Source organism: Bombus vancouverensis, chromosome 18 (genome assembly GCF_051014615.1).
Source record: "Bombus vancouverensis nearcticus chromosome 18, iyBomVanc1_principal, whole genome shotgun sequence".
Taxonomy (NCBI): domain Eukaryota; kingdom Metazoa; phylum Arthropoda; class Insecta; order Hymenoptera; family Apidae; genus Bombus; species Bombus vancouverensis.
This window is the reverse complement of record NC_134928.1, coordinates 3,459,958-3,477,969: the sequence shown is the minus strand read 5'-3', so window position 1 is coordinate 3,477,969 and position 18,012 is coordinate 3,459,958. Positions and strand designations below refer to the sequence as shown.

The 18,012-nt window shown below is 30.4% G+C and overlaps 6 protein-coding genes and 1 non-coding gene across 17 annotated transcripts; 2 read left to right on the top strand and 5 right to left on the bottom strand.

Moving 5' to 3' along the window:
- Positions 1-902: 902 nt before the first annotated feature.
- LOC117160363 (uncharacterized) lies at positions 903-7,651 on the bottom strand. Of its 3 annotated transcripts, none has more exons than XM_076626333.1 (14): positions 7,334-7,651; positions 7,016-7,178; positions 6,656-6,726; positions 6,430-6,568; positions 6,167-6,344; positions 6,003-6,104; positions 5,454-5,912; positions 3,051-5,385; positions 2,775-2,979; positions 2,509-2,695; positions 2,276-2,434; positions 2,063-2,215; positions 1,898-1,990; positions 903-1,813 (listed from the first exon to the last, which is right to left on the bottom strand). In XM_076626333.1, the coding sequence occupies exons 2-14, from the start codon at positions 7,058-7,060 to the stop codon at positions 1,584-1,586; spliced, it is 4,356 nt and encodes a 1,451-aa protein (XP_076482448.1). In that variant the 5' UTR covers positions 7,061-7,178; positions 7,334-7,651; the 3' UTR covers positions 903-1,583. The 3 variants fall into 3 exon arrangements, with proteins under 3 accessions (XP_076482448.1, XP_076482447.1, XP_033196947.2); XM_033341056.2 differs by lacking the exon at positions 7,334-7,651 and having other exon boundaries at positions 907-1,813; positions 3,051-3,165; positions 3,235-5,385; positions 7,016-7,243; XM_076626332.1 differs by lacking the exon at positions 7,334-7,651 and having other exon boundaries at positions 7,016-7,243.
- A 91-nt stretch (positions 7,652-7,742) lies between these two features.
- LOC117160364 (protein AAR2 homolog) lies at positions 7,743-9,787 on the top strand. Of its 7 annotated transcripts, XM_033341057.2 has the most exons (7): positions 7,756-8,036; positions 8,122-8,203; positions 8,308-8,519; positions 8,586-8,701; positions 8,777-8,930; positions 9,008-9,283; positions 9,345-9,787. In XM_033341057.2, the coding sequence occupies exons 3-7, from the start codon at positions 8,332-8,334 to the stop codon at positions 9,751-9,753; spliced, it is 1,143 nt and encodes a 380-aa protein (XP_033196948.2). In that variant the 5' UTR covers positions 7,756-8,036; positions 8,122-8,203; positions 8,308-8,331; the 3' UTR covers positions 9,754-9,787. The 7 variants fall into 7 exon arrangements, with proteins under 7 accessions (XP_076482454.1, XP_033196948.2, XP_076482453.1 ...); XM_076626339.1 differs by lacking the exon at positions 8,122-8,203 and having other exon boundaries at positions 7,743-8,036; positions 8,204-8,519; positions 8,783-8,930; XM_076626338.1 differs by lacking the exon at positions 8,122-8,203 and having other exon boundaries at positions 8,317-8,519.
- A 56-nt stretch (positions 9,788-9,843) lies between these two features.
- Apid1 (apidaecin 1) lies at positions 9,844-11,238 on the bottom strand. Of its 3 annotated transcripts, none has more exons than XM_033341060.2 (8): positions 11,191-11,238; positions 10,995-11,087; positions 10,789-10,872; positions 10,626-10,706; positions 10,459-10,539; positions 10,292-10,372; positions 10,127-10,205; positions 9,844-9,990 (listed from the first exon to the last, which is right to left on the bottom strand). In XM_033341060.2, exons 2-7 carry the CDS (start codon positions 11,079-11,081, stop codon positions 10,161-10,163), a joined length of 459 nt encoding a protein of 152 aa, XP_033196951.1. In that variant the 5' UTR covers positions 11,082-11,087; positions 11,191-11,238; the 3' UTR covers positions 9,844-9,990; positions 10,127-10,160. The 3 variants fall into 3 exon arrangements, with proteins under 3 accessions (XP_033196951.1, XP_033196952.1, XP_076482456.1); XM_033341061.2 differs by having other exon boundaries at positions 9,844-9,986; XM_076626341.1 differs by lacking the exon at positions 10,459-10,539.
- A 786-nt stretch (positions 11,239-12,024) lies between these two features.
- On the bottom strand, positions 12,025-12,097 carry TRNAV-AAC (transfer RNA valine (anticodon AAC)). Its single transcript has one exon. It is a non-coding gene; the product is annotated as a tRNA-Val (tRNA).
- A 188-nt stretch (positions 12,098-12,285) lies between these two features.
- Positions 12,286-15,259, bottom strand: LOC117160337 (uncharacterized). Its single transcript, XM_033341029.2, has 5 exons — positions 15,118-15,259; positions 14,505-14,822; positions 14,194-14,418; positions 13,770-14,081; positions 12,286-12,586 (listed from the first exon to the last, which is right to left on the bottom strand). Exons 2-5 carry the CDS (start codon positions 14,814-14,816, stop codon positions 12,362-12,364), a joined length of 1,074 nt encoding a protein of 357 aa, XP_033196920.2. The 5' UTR covers positions 14,817-14,822; positions 15,118-15,259; the 3' UTR covers positions 12,286-12,361.
- Positions 15,260-16,298: 1,039 nt separating this feature from the next.
- Positions 16,299-17,770, bottom strand: LOC117160339 (uncharacterized). Its single transcript, XM_033341034.2, has 2 exons — positions 17,430-17,770; positions 16,299-17,355 (listed from the first exon to the last, which is right to left on the bottom strand). Exons 1-2 carry the CDS (start codon positions 17,565-17,567, stop codon positions 17,164-17,166), a joined length of 330 nt encoding a protein of 109 aa, XP_033196925.1. The 5' UTR covers positions 17,568-17,770; the 3' UTR covers positions 16,299-17,163.
- On the top strand, positions 16,315-17,087 carry LOC117160338 (mitochondrial import inner membrane translocase subunit Tim17-B). Its single transcript, XM_033341033.2, has one exon. The coding sequence runs from the start codon at positions 16,315-16,317 to the stop codon at positions 16,792-16,794; it is 480 nt and encodes a 159-aa protein (XP_033196924.1). The 3' UTR covers positions 16,795-17,087.
- Positions 17,771-18,012: the final 242 nt, after the last annotated feature.

Sequence of the window (18,012 nt, the reverse complement as noted above, 5' to 3'; positions counted from 1 at the left end):
AAAAGAATTGAAGAATGACATATATATATAATATAATATATATAAATAATATATATAAACATGACGTACTAAGTTTCACCAAAGAGAGCACAATATTTAAACCTTATTTTTCGAATTTGATCACGCAGTAGTTGCAGCGTAGATTTGATCACCGTGATACGTGTAATCTACGCATCGAAAAGTGTTATATTTAAAATATTTCGTGTTTGAATTAGTGTCTGTGTATATTAATTCAATGACAAATTGTTCAAAGAATCATTAAATTTGGAATAACATTAAGCAATTCGCGAACCTACAAATTTTTTGTGGAAACTGGTCTGATGTTTCAGCATCTATCTCACTTTAATGGCATTCTTATCTTCAATGCAATGCGTTTGTGTGGTGTCAGATATGCTATAGTGATACTACTGTAAATGTTAGTGAAATAGTGGAACAATAATGATAACAGTTGGAGTTATTAAAAGCTGAATTTGTAACATCCATACATGACTGGCAAGATGGAATTTCAAAGAAACATTAAGGCTATGCAGACCAAGAACCATCGACCTACATAAATACATACACCTTCTAATTATAATTTATTTATAAATATTCATTTGATCTAATTAATATTTCATCTTATTACATCTTTGCTAGTATCTCCTGTGTTTGAAAAATATGACATAATAAAAATTTAATAATAATTGAAATTTACTCGATATGAAACAGCTTAAATCCTTTATCTGAATTTTAATTAAAATATTTTAAGGGAACTATCATTCGAACGACAAAATGTAGAAAATCAATTTTTTATTTCATTATGTCATAACAAAATGATTTTTTTTTTATTCTCTGATTCTACCTGTAGGTAAAATAAAAGGAAATAGAAAGTAAAGACATTTACATGAAACGTTAAGTGCAAACAAAGCTTCATTAATCAGTTTATGGAAGCATGTTTATTTCACGTACGAAATGGCTTCTTTGGCTTATCAAAATTATGTTATCAGTTGGAGTTCTCTTTCACATAGTCTTCTATATGTTACATATAATATATACATACATATTACAATACTTAAAAAAATTGTCACTTAAAGTATCATACAATTTGACAAATAAAAAAAGGGAATTTCAGAATTAGTTAAAAGAGTCAGTAATTTGTTACAATTTTAAACTATGCATGCAGAAATAACAAAGGAAACATTATTTCTGTTTTATAGGATCATGTAATAAAATGTCATAAAAAGAACTGATAATAATTGCCGTGATTAATAGAATAACACGATCTTTGATTAAAAGAAAAATTAAATAAATTCGAGATTAACGTAACCTTAATGGAAAAACCTAAATATGTTTAAGAATAATGGAAAAATTCAGAGTTTTGAATAATTTAAATTATCTTACAATAAATATCACATAATTTCCCAATTTGTTCATATTAACCCCGTAACCTACAATTACGGGCATAGTCCGTAGTACGATGATCGGGCCAAATATAATATATAATAGTATATATAATAATATATACTATTGTATATGTATAATAATAATATATAATAAAATTCTCGAACGTAAATCGTAGGTTAAGAGGTTAAAAAAACTATGCATTACGTTTTATTTTCTTCCAAAGTAACGAACAGTTGTCTGTTTTTTCTTAAATAAGCCCTCCAAAAATCTGGGTCACGCGTATTAAATAATCCACTGATCTGTTCCATGGTTCGATCATGCAATGGCACAGATGGAGTCCACTTTAACGTATTCTGTATCACTTCATCAAATTTATGCCTCGATAAACTCAACAATGCCGAGAAAACTCCTTCTTTTTGCTCATCTGATCCTAGTTAAAAATATTAATTGTTTGTTAATAACTAAATTTCCTATTACATTTAAAACACGAATAAAATAAATAACAACAGTATACCTTTATCGGAATTGATTAAATCGCACAGTTGTTCTACAATTTGACCAACTAAATTATCTTTATCTTCTATTGGGAATACACGCATCAAATTACCTGCATTTACGAGTATGTAGTGGAAGTTATAATTTAAATATTTAAATGGAGTTTATTAAATTTTAAATTTACCTAATAAAGAAAACGCTCGATATGTGCTCGGAAATTTCTCGTTAATTATCATAGATAACAGTGCACCCTTAATAATGTTCGTGTGCGTCCATTTAGTTCCTTCTCTTTTTGCAAGAAGTATAATAGCGATTTCTGCTTCACTATCATTTCTTTCTACAAATTGATCAAATTATATTTAGGCAATAAACCAAAAGTATTATAATTGTTTCTTACCTTGAAGTGCAGTCAAAAGTTCTTTGAGCAAATCTTTCGATAATGTTCCCATTGGATATTTGTAGAACATTGACACTAAATTTTTTAAGGCATAAAGTTTGGGATAGTCCGTAGCTTGCTGCGCCATAATTAAATGTGCCATACATTTTGGCAATAACCCTGTATATATAATAAATATTTACAATAACGAAATAAAAATTTGATTTTGAAATGATTTAAAAAATTACACATACTATTAGTACTTGTTTCGTTATTTGGAAATACTTCTGGCCAAGAAGTGAGTACTGTATATAAAATAAGTATTGCATGAACTCCCAAACAATACAAAGCATCGCAACAAAATATCCTCACTTTTTCTCGATCCTTCTTAATTCGTGCTAAAACCGTATACATTCTAGCAAGAGATTCTATTGCATATCTCTAAACATAAAATTAATTAATCGTTAATTGCATTCGTTAGTTTTGCATTACGTAAAAAAATAGTAGGGAGAAGTCAAACCTCTATTCCTTGATTAAGTCTAAAAAGTTTGTACTCTATGCCAACTTGAACAAATTGAAATACAGTGGGCATTGATTTTTCTAGGTCAATTAATAATGCTGATATTCTTTGTTGTGCTTTCGTCATTAATGGTGCAGGCGGTGTATAACTATTATCTAAATTTCTGTTATGTTCCTGTTCTGTGCTTAAGAATTCTATAATTCCTCTAAAATCATATGGTATATGTTAGTAATTAGTCATGTTAAAAATTAATTACAAATATGATGTGATACTAACTTTGCTATAATACGAGAACTACAGGTAAATTTCAGTTTTTCAATCACATCCCAATGTATGGAATTCTGCCAATCATTATCTATCAGCCTTTGCAATTGTTTACTCACGAATTCATCTAAAATAAATAAAGCATATTTTAGATAATCCCATGTTTTAAAAAATCTGTTAGCAGAAATTATCTTACCTGCCATTAGACCGATATGTAAAAATTTTTTATTACACATTTTCTTATTCTTCTTAGATGGATTATTATTAATATGTTTTTGCAATATTTTAAGTAGACAGTATGATTTTAGTTCGTGTTCTATAGCAGAATCTTCCTGTGTAATACAAACATTCGTGCGTGTTATTTCTTTAGTACATAAATTCCTTTCACTTATATCATTTATCTCTGAAGTATCAGTGGAAGACTTGTCATTGAAATTTAGTAATTCTTGTTTGCTCGTACTATTTGTTTTTTTGATTTCTCTTACATCTAGAGAATTAATTTCACATACATGTTTCAAATGCTCGTCATTCTTATTCGAATCAGTCTTTTTCTCATTCAATTTGATTAGCCCTTCCAAAGAATTAGTATTGAGTGTAGTATCAAATAGACTATACCTACTATTTGTTTTGAATGTTATGTTTGTATCTTGTCCGCATGTCTTGTTTCTTACATTACTTGATAAATTTTTAATATCGGTAATTGGTATTTCGTGAACAGCATCTCCTACAATATTTTCAGTACTGCTAGAATGTACCTTTGAAGAAATTAATTGAGTTTCTTGTATATTATTACCACAAAGTTTTTGCAACTCATTATTATCTCCTTTCAATTCATTTAAATCAGTACAGTTGGCATTTTCTAAATCTTTTATTAATTGTTTCTTGAACTCTGGAACATTGTTTAATTTCTTTTGTTTAATCATTGTGTTCTTAGGTACGTGTGCAATACGAGATTTCTTTTTAGGTATATAATCATCCTTTTTGACTACTTGAGAATTATTGTCTAAACCTTCTTGTTTTTTAGATATATTACCATTTTCATGCTCATAATTCTGCATATCTTGATGTTCCAACACATTTTGACATGTTTTCATGATTTTACTATTCTTCTTTAAATTTTTTATTTTTTCCAGCAACTTTGGTCGAATAACGGATTTTTTAATTTCGCTTTCACTTATCTTCCTTTTCCTATCAGATTGTGGCGTTTCTGACATGTCTGTATTTAAAGTATTAGTTTTTTCAATTGATTTATCCAATTTTACTAAATGTGATACGTGTACTACTTTTATCGGGGATTCGTTTACCTGTTTAATATGCTCAATAGAACATGATTCATTTTCCATAGAAGATTTTATTTCTATCGCGCTTTTATGCTCTGTTAGTGCCGAATATATGTCCGTATTTGCTTCAGATCGGATCAGTTTACCAGATTCAATAGAATCCGATAATATTCCTGAATCGGTTTCACCTCCTACTGACTTACTACATTCAACCAAATTTCGTACTATTTTTGCTTCAGCTTCATTTCTATTTGTATGATCAGAATTCGAAGACAAGCTAGATCTTCTTATACGTAATACGCTTTTAGATTCTACATTAATATTTGTTTTACTGTCACCAGTTAACTCTTCTATGTCTTCTGTACTATGTAACAAATTATCAGATTTTCTGAGAAACGAATTTCGATACTTGCTCTTCTTAAGCTTTTTCTTAAGAGAAGTTCGTTCAGTTTTGTTAACAATTGATTCAACTTTCCAAAAACCAGTATACACATTTTGTAGTCTTTTGCATTTTAATCGAGATAATTTCCTCAACGTTTTATGCCCATTAAATTTTTTTGTTTCTTTTCTTCTGTAAGCGTCCATCAGTTTTCTCAATTCATTGAAATTAAATCGCATAGAGTTATTTATATCGTACATACTACAAGCATTTAGATGATGATGCTGACAACAGCTATTGTTTTGATTTAAGCCCTTTTTATTTAATTTCTCCTTCATTTTCATTTTCATTTCCAACACATCGATTCTTTTTTGTAACGACAAAATAATCGATAACGTAGGCGTTACCATATTCTCACAATGATTATTCTGATTAGTTGTATTCGAATCTGTCCTTGATAACGGATTAAGTGGCGTCGATCCGATATAGTATGTACTTGGATCTATTAAATTCGATGTCGGAGGAAAAGTATTACAATAATCCGAGCGACCTAACGAAATCGTATGGGGCGTTAACAGACTTGTTGGAATAAACTCTACACGATTGTTCTGATTCGGTAAATGCTGCGAAGAAGTGTCTGATAATGTTAACAAAGTTTCAGTCTTACACCGTTGTCCATCCCTTATATCTAAAAATATATGAAATTATTAAAATATATTTCATATAAACGAATACTGTAAATATTTCAATGTGTACCTATTGATGATTGTAATGGAGATGGAGATCTTTTTGGTGGAGATGGAGATCTTTTTGGTGGAGATGGAGATCTTTTTGGTGGAGATGGAGATCTTTTTGGTGGAGATGGAGATCTTTTTGGTGGAGATGGAGATCTTTTTGGTGGAGATGGAGATCTTTTTGGTGGAGATGGAGATCTTTTTGGTGGAGATGGAAATCTTTTTGGTGGAGATGGAAATCTTTTTGGTGGAGATTGAATCTTTTCAATAAGTTTTGGACATGAATTGATCATAATTGTGCATATTTTCTCAAGGGGAGGTGGATCTAATAGAACATCGCAGTTGTCACAAAATATAGGATATAAGACATCCTTGACATTATAAAAATCATCCGTTAATACGCTTTTATCTGTGACTTCCGGATTTTGCATTATTGTCTTTCTAGTCGATGTATTAGTTCCAACATCCTGTAACTTTGCTTCTATAAAATAAATTAGATATAAAATATTGAATTATTATTAAAAAATACTTTTAAATCAATTATATTAATTCTTCAATTAAATTAACTTACTATCTTCATTTTTTACAGAAATTTTCTTTTCCATCTTTTTAATTTTTGTATCATAGGATTTTTTTACATTTTTTAACTCCTGTTCCAATTCCTTGATTCTTACTGCAAGAGATAATCAAATTACTAAGCTACATAGAAAATTTTAATCCACTTTATAAAATTACCTTGAAGTGAGGATTTTTCTAAATCATATTGTATTATCTTGTGATTTTGATCTTCTTCTGTGTCCTTTATTTTACATATTAATTGTTGTATATGCTGCTGATCAGCTGCTGCCTTGATATTAGCTTCATTAACTTGTGTAGTCAGAGTTTCAATGCTCTTTTTATATTCTGTATTTTGCTAAGAATTATATATTAATAATACATGACTAAGAGGAAGAAAGGTAATATTTTGCAGGATAATTTACATATATTCTTTTACTTACAAGTTCCAATTTAATAATTTTTGCTAAAGTAGAATTATAATTACATGTTGTTTCCTTTATAGCTTTACTTGCTGTATCTAGCTCTTGCTTTAATCGTTCACATTTTTTTGTTTTATCATTATATTTTTTAATTAATTCACTAAAAATAAGCATTTCGTTAATATTAATTAAAAATTATGACAGATGCAAATATAAAAATACATGATTAATATGTTAATTTGCTTACTGAGTTCCAGCAATTTTCTTTTTTAACAATAAATAGGACTGCGTTAATTTGTCTAGATTGGAAATATCCTCCTTAAATGAAATAAATAACAATCGACAATTAAAATTATTAAGAATCAGAATTTTAAAATGGCATAACAATAACTATAAATTTTATTAGTAAATATTTCATATTAAACTCGTATTAAAGTGATGCATTTCATTTGACTAGAGTCTTAGATTAAGGTTGATTAGAATTCAGATTAAATTTTTATTAACTAATAACATAGAATTAAACGGTATTATAACCTCAAACTAACCTAAATAGTCGATACTATTAAATTCGATTTAAAGTAAAAACTTCTGATAATAAAATACTCACTTGAGCGGTTTCATCTGTTTTCAAATCCGAAAGATTATCGTCCATGGTAATTAAAATGACAATTAGTACTATTTGTTTTAAAATTATTTGTATTTTTGAATGCCGATCAAGAAACACGTTTATGCGGCGTTCAGTTTGATGTTTACAATTCCGGCTAGCGACCCTAATATTTATGATAAAAATTATGTTAAAATTTCTATATAACGACATTATATACAGGTGCGTAAAAGATTTTTATACGTACGTTATATATATATATATAAATATAATATATATATAAATTAATAATATTAATAAGTATTCTTTTAAAAGTATTACCTTTAACTGTTTTTGTATGCACCGCAGTTTTGTATGTTTTTATAATAGTAAACTTTTAATAGTATTACATTATATCAGGCATACATTTTAATATAGATACATACATATTTCCTTTTTCAAGATACAATATGACAATTATGATTTTTCAATACACTCGAAATATGCCGCGCGCTTTCTTGTTAAATTCTGCGCATTGCCTCACTCCGTTCATTTACGATGCCGTTCTTTTCTCTCCTTCCATATTCTACTAATTAGTACACTACATAGAATTAATCAATTCGTATGGTAACTGCCGAATTGAGTCAGTGTGATTTGTTATTGAAATTAATAAACATTATTGATGGTCCTGTATACATGTAGCATTCCTAGTTCAATTTCCCTTAGTAAGGAAAGCTTTATGTCAAAAATTCTACTTCGATATAGAATTGATAAAGAAATAGAATTAAACTAATCTAAAGTTTATAGTTTTTATATAAAACAGGTTTGGAGCTCGGTACAAGCGAAATAAAAGTATGTACATATGTATTTCCTAGAAATGGTGGGGGCAGCGATGGCCAATTAACAAGGGAATAATCTACGTTGTACATTGTATGTATACGTATAGAGTGGTTCCCTACTCTATAATACATTGTTCATGCGTGATAGAAAATAGGATGACAGACTGACCGTTTGTGTATACTAAACGTTTACAAGAATATTTTGGGTAAACTGCAAAATTTTTGTATTAATTTGAAAGTAACAGTGTTGTAAACTATTAATTTAAAGATGGACATAAAATATCTTTCTAGCACCTTTTATTCAACAACGTTCATATATATTATATCTTGTTACTCCAGTAAATAAATATAAACTTATTTTCCAATTGTTTAGGTAAATGCTTGGTGCTAAAGTAGTAATAGACAAATGTAAACGATTTATACAAATATATGAATTTCCATACGATTTATATATGAAGAAAACCATTTATTACTCAGATTTTACAGTTTTATTAATTAATCATGGGAAGCAAAGGAATAGAAATGGATCAAATTCTAGCCCAGAGGCTTCTCGTTGAAGGTGCTACATTAGTTATGCTGGATGTACCTGTTGGCACAGAGTTTGGCATTGATTTAAAATCCTGGAATACATTAGATAGTTTTAAAGGGATTAAAATGATCCCACCAGGATTTCATTATGTACATTATAGGTAAATTTGTTGTAGTTATGTTTTCCTTATTTATAACATAATATTTATATATTTATATTCTTTAAGTGCTGTAGATGAATTTGGAGAAGCAACACCTAAAGTTGGCTTTTTTCATATATTTAAAAAGTCTGAATTTCTAGTGAAACGTTGGGACGCAAAAGAAGAAGATTTAAGTTCAGAAAGTACGATAGCACTTAATGTACTAAAAAATTGTTAAAAAACTTCATTATTAATAAAATCTAATTTTTCATACAAAGCTATAGAAGAAGAAACAGTTGAAAGGTACAAGAGCAATTTGAAAGATTTAGATAGATTTCTAGGATGTTACCCTTATGATATATGGAAACAATGGAAGGAATTAACAAATCATATTACCCCTCCTCTTGTTGAACGTTGTTCACCCATATGTGGGTATGTTAATAAATTTTATAAATTATTAATTGTCTTTGCTATATTTATTCTTTTATTAACAAATTTCTGTATTTCAGTTTTGTAAGGTCAGCATTAGAATTAGAATATTGCACTGATGCTGCAAGACCAAGAGGTGGAGAATCAAGTTCGAAAAGAAGAAGGAGGAGTGGAATTACCATAGAAGAGAAGGAAGATGAGCTTCTTCCTGATATGAAACCTAAGCCTGGAACAGAACTTCGACTTTCAAAAATACCTTGTAAGCAATATCCAGATGGAGCATCACCAACTGAGATTACAAAGTACTCTTTGGATACGAGTTATGCATTGGATACTGTTCTTAAGAAATTGACACTGTAAGTAATTAGTTAAATATTTGTTCCAGAATTTTATAACCTACAATTAATATCTTTACAGTCCCATAGAAATAATTGGTGAAATGGAGTTGACATTTGTCTGTTTTCTTGTTGGACAAAGTTTCGATGCCTTTGAACATTGGAAGAAACTTGTATCTCTTATTTGTGGAGCCGATTGTGCGATATCACAACGTCGCGCAATTTACATTGAATTTATGAAAGCATTAGAAGTTCAACTGATGCACGTACCTGAAGACATACTTTGTGACATTGTAGCCAATAATAATTTTGTTTATCATAATTTACGCAAATTGTTCGCAAATATTGAAATGAATTCTGAATTAGATGGACGTTTAAAATCTTATACAACGAGATTTAGCGAACGATTATCCATAAAATTTTTGTGGGATTTTTCTAATTTGCAGGAAGGAACTGAAGATGAAGCGCCGGTTGTTGTTTCGTTAGAATAGTTGTAAAATGTATAATATAAAATGTATATTCTTACTTCTTGTATATATAGGTAATGTTTATATATATAAATAAGGATTGATAAATACAAATTTTCCTATATTTTAAAATAACAACCAATTTTATTGTGAAGTTAAGTACATCTTACAGAGTATTAGGTTAAAATATTTCAATTCGCCTCGGGTATATTAAGGAAATAATGAATACTTCTTCAAGTATTTAATGAATATTCAGCCTGGCTGAAAAGTAAATTGAAGACATTACATCGCGTTTGATATCATTATATTATATTATATAATACTATATATAAAAACTTTCAGTAGGAAATATATTGCCAGTTATGACATAACCGATTGATATTTAATTAATATGTACCGGATATGATGTTTGGGTGATGTATTCGCACTGGTCAGTTATTTGGTTCCGGATCTGCATCAGCTTCACGACGAAGGCGCTGAGGAGAGTTAAAATCAAGTTTAATCAAACAACCTTACTATCGACAGTTATCATATAAACGATTGATATCTAATTAATATTTACCGGATGTGGTGGACGTGGTGGTGGAATGTACACTGGTCGGTTGCCTGGTTCCGGTTCTGGATCAGCTTCGCGACGAAGGCGCTGAGGAGAGTTAAAATCAAGTTTAATTAAACAACCCTACTATCGACAGTTATCATATAAACGATTGATATCTAATTAATATTTACCGGATGTGGTGGACGTGGTGGTGGAATGTACACTGGTCGGTTGCCTGGTTCCGGTTCTGGATCAGCTTCGCGACGAAGGCGCTGAGGAGAGTTAAAATCAAGTTTAATCAAACAACCTTACTATCGACAGTTATCATATAAACGATTGATATCTAATTAATATTTACCGGATGTGGTGGACGTGGTGGTGGAATGTACACTGGTCGGTTGCCTGGTTCCGGTTCTGGATCAGCTTCACGAGAAAGGCGCTAGATAAAAATTACCAAAAAATTTAGTATAGAACACTGTCATTGTGCATCAATATTTAAATATTGATATATAAATACTTACAGGATTAATTGGTGGGAGACTTATAGGTCGGGGTGGTCGATTACTTGGTTCTGGTTCCGGTCCAGCTTCCCGACGACGACGGAGCTGTGGTAACAAAAACGATTTAATATTGGTTCTCATACTTGACTCAATTATTTTTTTATCATATAATTTTTAGCTTAAGTATATCTGCTCTAATTAACTATGCACATATTCTCTAATGTTACCTCAGTTTTACGTGTATTTGGGATTGTGGTGGTAGATGCGGCTACCACAAAGGTAATAGCCAGAATGGCGAAGATAAAGTTCTTCATGATTTTCTATATGAAAATAATGTAATTTAGTTGCGTGTACATCTTTGAATATTTTTAGAAATATTTTTTAATAAAATAATTACTGGTATATATATGGTGTGTATCTTACCTGATTAACCGGTGGTCAGACCTCTGAATGAGAAGTCACTGATATCGAATGTCCTGAGTTGCACCGTATTTATACAAACTGTTAGACGTATCAGTCTTTGTCTGTGTGAAAGTTCATAGTACTTTGGGAATCACCGACTGCGCACAACACACGCATGATAACGAAAATCTCTTTTTATTCTAGTTTTCCTTTAGTCATGTTGTTGTTTCAACAAAGTTATGAATTTTTTTTCCATTCTTTCTTATTCTTTCACAACCTATTTACTGTCACTATATAAGTCAAGTTTATAGTCCAATCATGTTTCTCCATTAGATTAAAACAGTAGCACATATTTATATTTACTACATTTTAGGTATTTATATTGGCTATTACAACATATTATCACAGATTATTTAGCATTTTTTGAAAAGAAAGTCTTTACTACATAAAATTGTTTAAATCATTGTATCATATCATAAGTCGAAGTGCACTGTTTGGTTAAGGCGCACCAAATATATTCTTATTCATTTGTGAAAGTACACATGTATACATACAGCCTAGTGCAAGAGGGAATTACCGCGAATGATAATAAGAATAAATATAAGTTTCTTTTCCTTGTGTTCTTGGAAAATCCATTTTACTTTTACAAATGATTTATTTTTTCTAATCTGTTATAATTATTTATGTTATTCGTTCTGGGATTTTCTAGTATTTTAAGTTTTAAATTTCCTCAGGGCTTAAACATTTTTATAAATTACAACCAAAATAATATTTTGATAAGTCAAATTTATGTGACAGGAATCTCTACTGATCTTGTGAATTGTTTAATTCCCTCTTGCTTTTCTGCAAAAAAAATGTTTCCGCCCGGGATCGAACCGGGGACCTTCCGCGTGTTAGGCGGATGTGATAACCACTACACCACGGAAACAGATGGAAGGTGTTTTTTATAATTTTAATTTATTGATAATTTTTACAACGTATTTTTTAATTAATCTTTATGCATGTATATATTAAACATTCTCTACTAAAACACATATCAAATATATCTATATCTATAATTTCACTCATTCTCAGCAAAGGAGTAGGTTAAGAGGTATAAAAATATGTAGCCGTAAATTATTTCCGAACAAAGTTTCTATTTTATACAAATTATAATAATTACAAAACAATTCAGCGAGTTTAAGGTACTTCCTTATTTAGGAGACTGTACGTTAGCCTCAAGGGCTCGTTTCTCTTCTGATAATAATGAAACCTTTTCTTCATATTTTTCTCGTAAATCTCGGAAAAGACAAAGCTGCGTCTCGTATTCCTTTTTCAAATCTGCATTTAATTTGACCGCGGCATCCATTTTGTTAATCATCGTATTATATCGTTCACGTTCCTCAGAAATTCGGACTTCCATGTCATCAACCTCTGCCTATAACAATGGCAATAAATATTCACTTCATTTTCTTTGTCGTTTCTAAAAATATAATTCTTTAAATAATTTAACCAAATTGTTTTAACCCTTTAACCTATAACTACGGGCATAGCCCGTAGTAGATGATCGGACCAAACGTAAATCGGCCCAAAATTCTCGAACGTAAATCGTAGGTTAAGGGGGGGGGGTAAGGTTAATTCGTACAAAAATAAAGCATGTTTTTGTGAATTATTTGTGACAACACAGTTAAAATCTCTTTATTAAAACCAATAGTACATTAAAGTATGACATTCGAAGAATATTGTATAAAATTTTCACGGAGAAATATTAAAAAATACGGCAATGGCAGCAATTATTCGGACGTGTCTCGGAAAAAAGTAGAATTGCTCATAACTTGGTGCTGGATCATCTGAAATCAAAAAATTAAAGTTCATTCATTAGGTAACAGTTTTTCCCAGGTAAAGCTGGGAGGGTTTTTCGAAATTTCAATTTTTCACTTTTTTGGAACATTTTGAATGGAAAATTAGCCGCAAATTTTCGCAAAATTGATTAATTTTCCCTTCAAAGTGTTCCAAAAAAGTGAAAAATTGAAATTTCGAAAAACCCTCCCAGCGTTACCTGGGGAAAACTGTTACCTAACGAATGAACTTCAATTTTTTTATTTCAGATGATTGAGCACCAAGTTATCAGGGGCACCGCAATTCTACCTAGCCGCAAATTTTCGCAAAATCGGCTAATTTTCTCTTCAAAGTGTTCCAAAAAAGTGAAAAATTGAAATTTCGAAAAACCCTCCCAGCGTTACCTGGGGAAAACTGTTACCTAACGAATGAACTTTGATTTTTTGATTTCGGATGATCCAGCACCAAGTTATCAGGGGCACCGCGATTCTACCTTTTTTTCCGAGACACGTCCGAATAATTGCTGCCATTGCCGTATTTTTTAATATTTCTCCGTGAAAATTTTATACAATATTCTTCGAATGTCATACTTTAATGTACTATTGGTTTTAATAAAGAGATTTTAACTGTGTCGTCACAAATAATTCACGAAAACATGCCTTATTTTGTACGAATTAACCTTAACCCCCCCCCCCCTGTAAGGTCTGTAATCATTCGATTGACAGACCTTATGATGATACTGATCATATTTTACTGATTACATACTACTTATTATATTTTACCTGCAAATGCTTTACTTCCATATTACGAATTTGCAACAGACTTCTGGTGAGAGACTCTACTTCCTTCAGTGAAGCCACCTGATTATTCAATGCGCTAATTTGCTTCTCCTGATTAGACACGGTACGAATTCGATCTTCCAATTGCAGCGAAGTCTGAATAAGTTTGCCCTTTAACTGATCCACCATTCGACGAAGCATGACCTCGTTACCTTCACCCTTCAGCAGGGCATCGTACGTCGTCTGCAACTCCGTCAGTTTTTTTTCTGCGCTTTCCAACTTCTTTTGATAAGAGTCTCGTTCGTTAGCCGCTTTCTGTACATAGAAAAGAATTTATCATAGCTTTATTATCGTTCATAGAAATTAAGATTTCATAAAACTTATTACCTATTATTAATCTTTTCTGTGTTTGTATATCAAATTTTACCTGCACTTCTTCTTTTAATTTCGATATTAAATGTTCGTGTTCAGTTACATTGTTATCGTCTCCTATCACTGATTTATCGTTTTCCGGTTTAATCGGATCGACCATGCCAGTAAGTGCAATTTGCTCTTCTGGTTTCTCAACATCAGCATTTCCGTCTTGTTTTGTCACGGAAAAAATATCTCCGGCGCCTATGGCCGTTTCTTGCTGAATTTCCGGAATATTTGGCTACAAAAGAATTCACAATTTTACGAAACTAACACTCGATTATTTTAAGTTCCATTATTATCCGTATGTAAATATATTTAACTCACAGATGACACATTTTGCTTTGCTTCAGATGTTGTGCTGTCCTCCACTTTTTTTTCTAGAGACTTATTCACAGTTTCACAGATAATTTTCATATCTTCAATGCTAGTCGCGTTTACTTCCTTTGCGGACATCTCTATTGTTTGATTTTCTATGCCATACGAAATCTTACAGTCAATATCTTGCATGGGTGCATTTTGATTTTCTACCGTGGCGACTGATGTATCTTCTACATTGTCTTGTTGACCTGACTTTGCCATTTCAGACAGACAAGAGTCTGGATCAGTGGTTGATTTAAGAGTCTCGTTGTCTGACATTTTTATCTGCAAGAAACGTCACTTTTATATGTTGTACACGAAGCATACGAAACAGAGGAAAAACGAATTTGTTTCTGATGTATTTTCACTGTGTTCGTTATTATCTAACTGGTCAAATAATTTTTATCGTTAGGCACGAAATAATTTCTTATTCTTATAGTATTATAGTCTATTGACTGTTTGGGTGACGATCGAAATTCTAAAATGTTACGTATAATCTGTTTTACTTAAATTTAGTTCTAGTATATGAGTCGTAGCTTTGGATCGTCAGTTATGTTATAAGATCGATTTTATTAATTACCGGGAACTTAAAATACAATGGAATACGTGTTAAAAAATGATGTTTTCCCTTTAAATACGAAACTTCTTGTCACACAAAAGCGACTGGATATCCAGGACTAATGAAAAGTATGATGTATTTTTGGACATTGTCTGCTAGTTCTATTTTAAACTATCGTAAACGTGTGCCAGTCTAGCATTCAACAAACTGCTAATCGTATTGTATTTAAAGCAAGTACATGACATAAAACTTGTCATTGATTATTCGTTCGAATTATAAGGATGTTCTGGATTGTACGATTATTTATGGGAACAAAATATATCTATACAAGAAGATATTGCTATAGTAGTTTCATTACGAAATATCATGCACTGTGAGGCAGAATTAATGCATTATTTGTACAAATGAATTCGAACGTAATTATGAAAAGTGTAAACGAAAAATAATTTAACGAAATGATAAAATATATCTCAATTGTTTTCGAAAAGTCATTTATTACACTAAATTGATAGACATCTCGTTATTCTTACATAATCAAAAAAAAAAGCTTTTATTTGTATGAAGGTTCATTAACATAGTTACATTCACCACAGTGTCGCGCTCGAGGCATCTTCTTCCTCGGCATTCTAATTATTTGAAACAAATTTTATGGTAAATATGTAAAAAGATTTTATTTTTATGATAAGACTAAGATTTTTTATAAATGAACTGCAATCTTTCGTATTGTTATGTACATGTTAATTGGGTGTGCACGAGATCTAGTCCCATAACCTCACTTATATCATATATTACTTTTCTCACGTTTTTTCATCTCTCCTATTTAAATACATATAGATATATTGCTTTTACGTAACATGTTTCTATAGGAAAATTGAATGTAAGAAGAATGCTCCAGAAACATTACTGTCAGTATAAAATTCAAAAGAATTAGCAGTAAAGGTTACTTTTAGTGAGTCTTTTTCATACATTTTACATGAAATCAAAAACACATTAAACATTTATACATGATTGTTACGATGTATTAAGTACTTGCCTTTTTTTCTTTTTTTCCTTGATAACAATGATCATACATACATGCATCATTTATTTAATAATGTATAAAATGTGGTAAAACCATAATAATATGATAGTTATTATCATTATTTGCAACTGTTAGTACAAAAAAAATATGTGTATTAAATAAATAAATAAATCTTCTTACAGAATATCAACTAAGGAATGGAAGAATACGCAAGAGAACCATGCCCATGGCGTATAATAGATGACTGTGGTGGTGCATTTACCATGGGTGCTATTGGTGGTGCAGTATTTCAAAGTATTAAAGGATTTCGTAATGCACCCAGTGGAATAAACAAAAGAGTCCTAGGAAGCCTTATAGCTATTAAGCAAAAGTCTCCTATTATTGCTGGAAATTTTGCGTTATGGGGTGGTATGTTTTCTACAATAGATTGTACTTTGGTTCATCTTAGGAAGAAAGAAGACCCATGGAACTCTATTATCAGTGGAGCAGCTACTGGTGGAATATTAGCAGCAAGAAATGGTTTACCAGCCATGGCTGGTAGTGCAATTATTGGAGGAGTGTTATTGGCTTTAATAGAAGGTGTAGGAATATTTATTACCCGTTTATCTGCGGAACAATTCAAACCTCCATCATTCACTGAAGATCCAAGCCATCTGAGACAAAGTCATCCATCGTAAAACGTATAAATATCTAGATATATTTTAAATTACACTCAACTAATTAAGTACAAATGTTTCATATTCTTTGAAACAATAGTAGTTGACAGCTATCATATTGCCAGTACATCAAATTTGTATAGACAATTCAGTCTTTTGATTTAAGAAATATAATAATAGTTTGGTTTGTATTTAATTCTGATTTTGTACTTTTATTGAATTGTTAATAAGATAAAGCACTTCACATAAATATAGTAGAAATTTATTAATGAGAAACATATTTATAAAATAAATTGAATTACTATTTATTTTCATTATTTGAATTTATTTTTAGATTAAATTATCATTATAGTTTAATGTAACATAGTCTTCTTAAGTTAAAATCTTATTCTAATCATCTTCATCTTCCATTTCTTCCTCGTAATACCTGGAAGTTGAGGGCACAGCCAAGTCTAACGATTTGCTTGTAAAATCTTGTTGATTATCATTTGTTGACTGATACTTGATACTTTGTGAAGGAGACTTGGTTTTTGTACCTTTTAATGATTTGTTCACTAATCCCAATAAATGAAGTTGCTCCACCTAAACATCTTGTCATATGAAATGTTTTTCAATATTAAAACAGATAAAAAAGGGATTGTAAATATTATATTTACCTGCAGTCTACTTATTTGATCATCAATTTTTGTTAATATATTTTGAAGAAGTTCTTTTTCTTGTATTAATTCTCTTTGAAAAACGAGTAAATCGCTGGTACTTATTTTTATATTGCTAAAATCATCGATAGTCGCCATTTTTGGTAGTGTTATTTAATTATTTTTATTTTTAACGAAATCAATAATAAAATGCAAACTTTATAGTAACAAGATACGCTAAAGTATCAAGTTCACATAATTTTAAAAATTCATTCTATGTAACTAATAACCTGTAACTTAATGTTTGAAGGTTATGTATGAATGTATGAATGTATAAATGTATGAAGGTTTTCAGAATGGGCTTCAATGTTACCAACTTGACGTGTGAGTAAATGCTGGCTATTGTATACTGTCTGTGAGTATTTTGAATTCAGTATATGCGTTCATAAAATTGGTCAGATAATGTTTTAAATTTGTTGAAAATATGGAAAAAAGGTAACCATGCATGGAGGAATTGTTAAGAAAATATAGTGCGTGCTAAAAACTTTAATTTGGTTCCTGACAGAGAATAAGTCGTAAAATACGAAGTTATAATTAGGTAAAT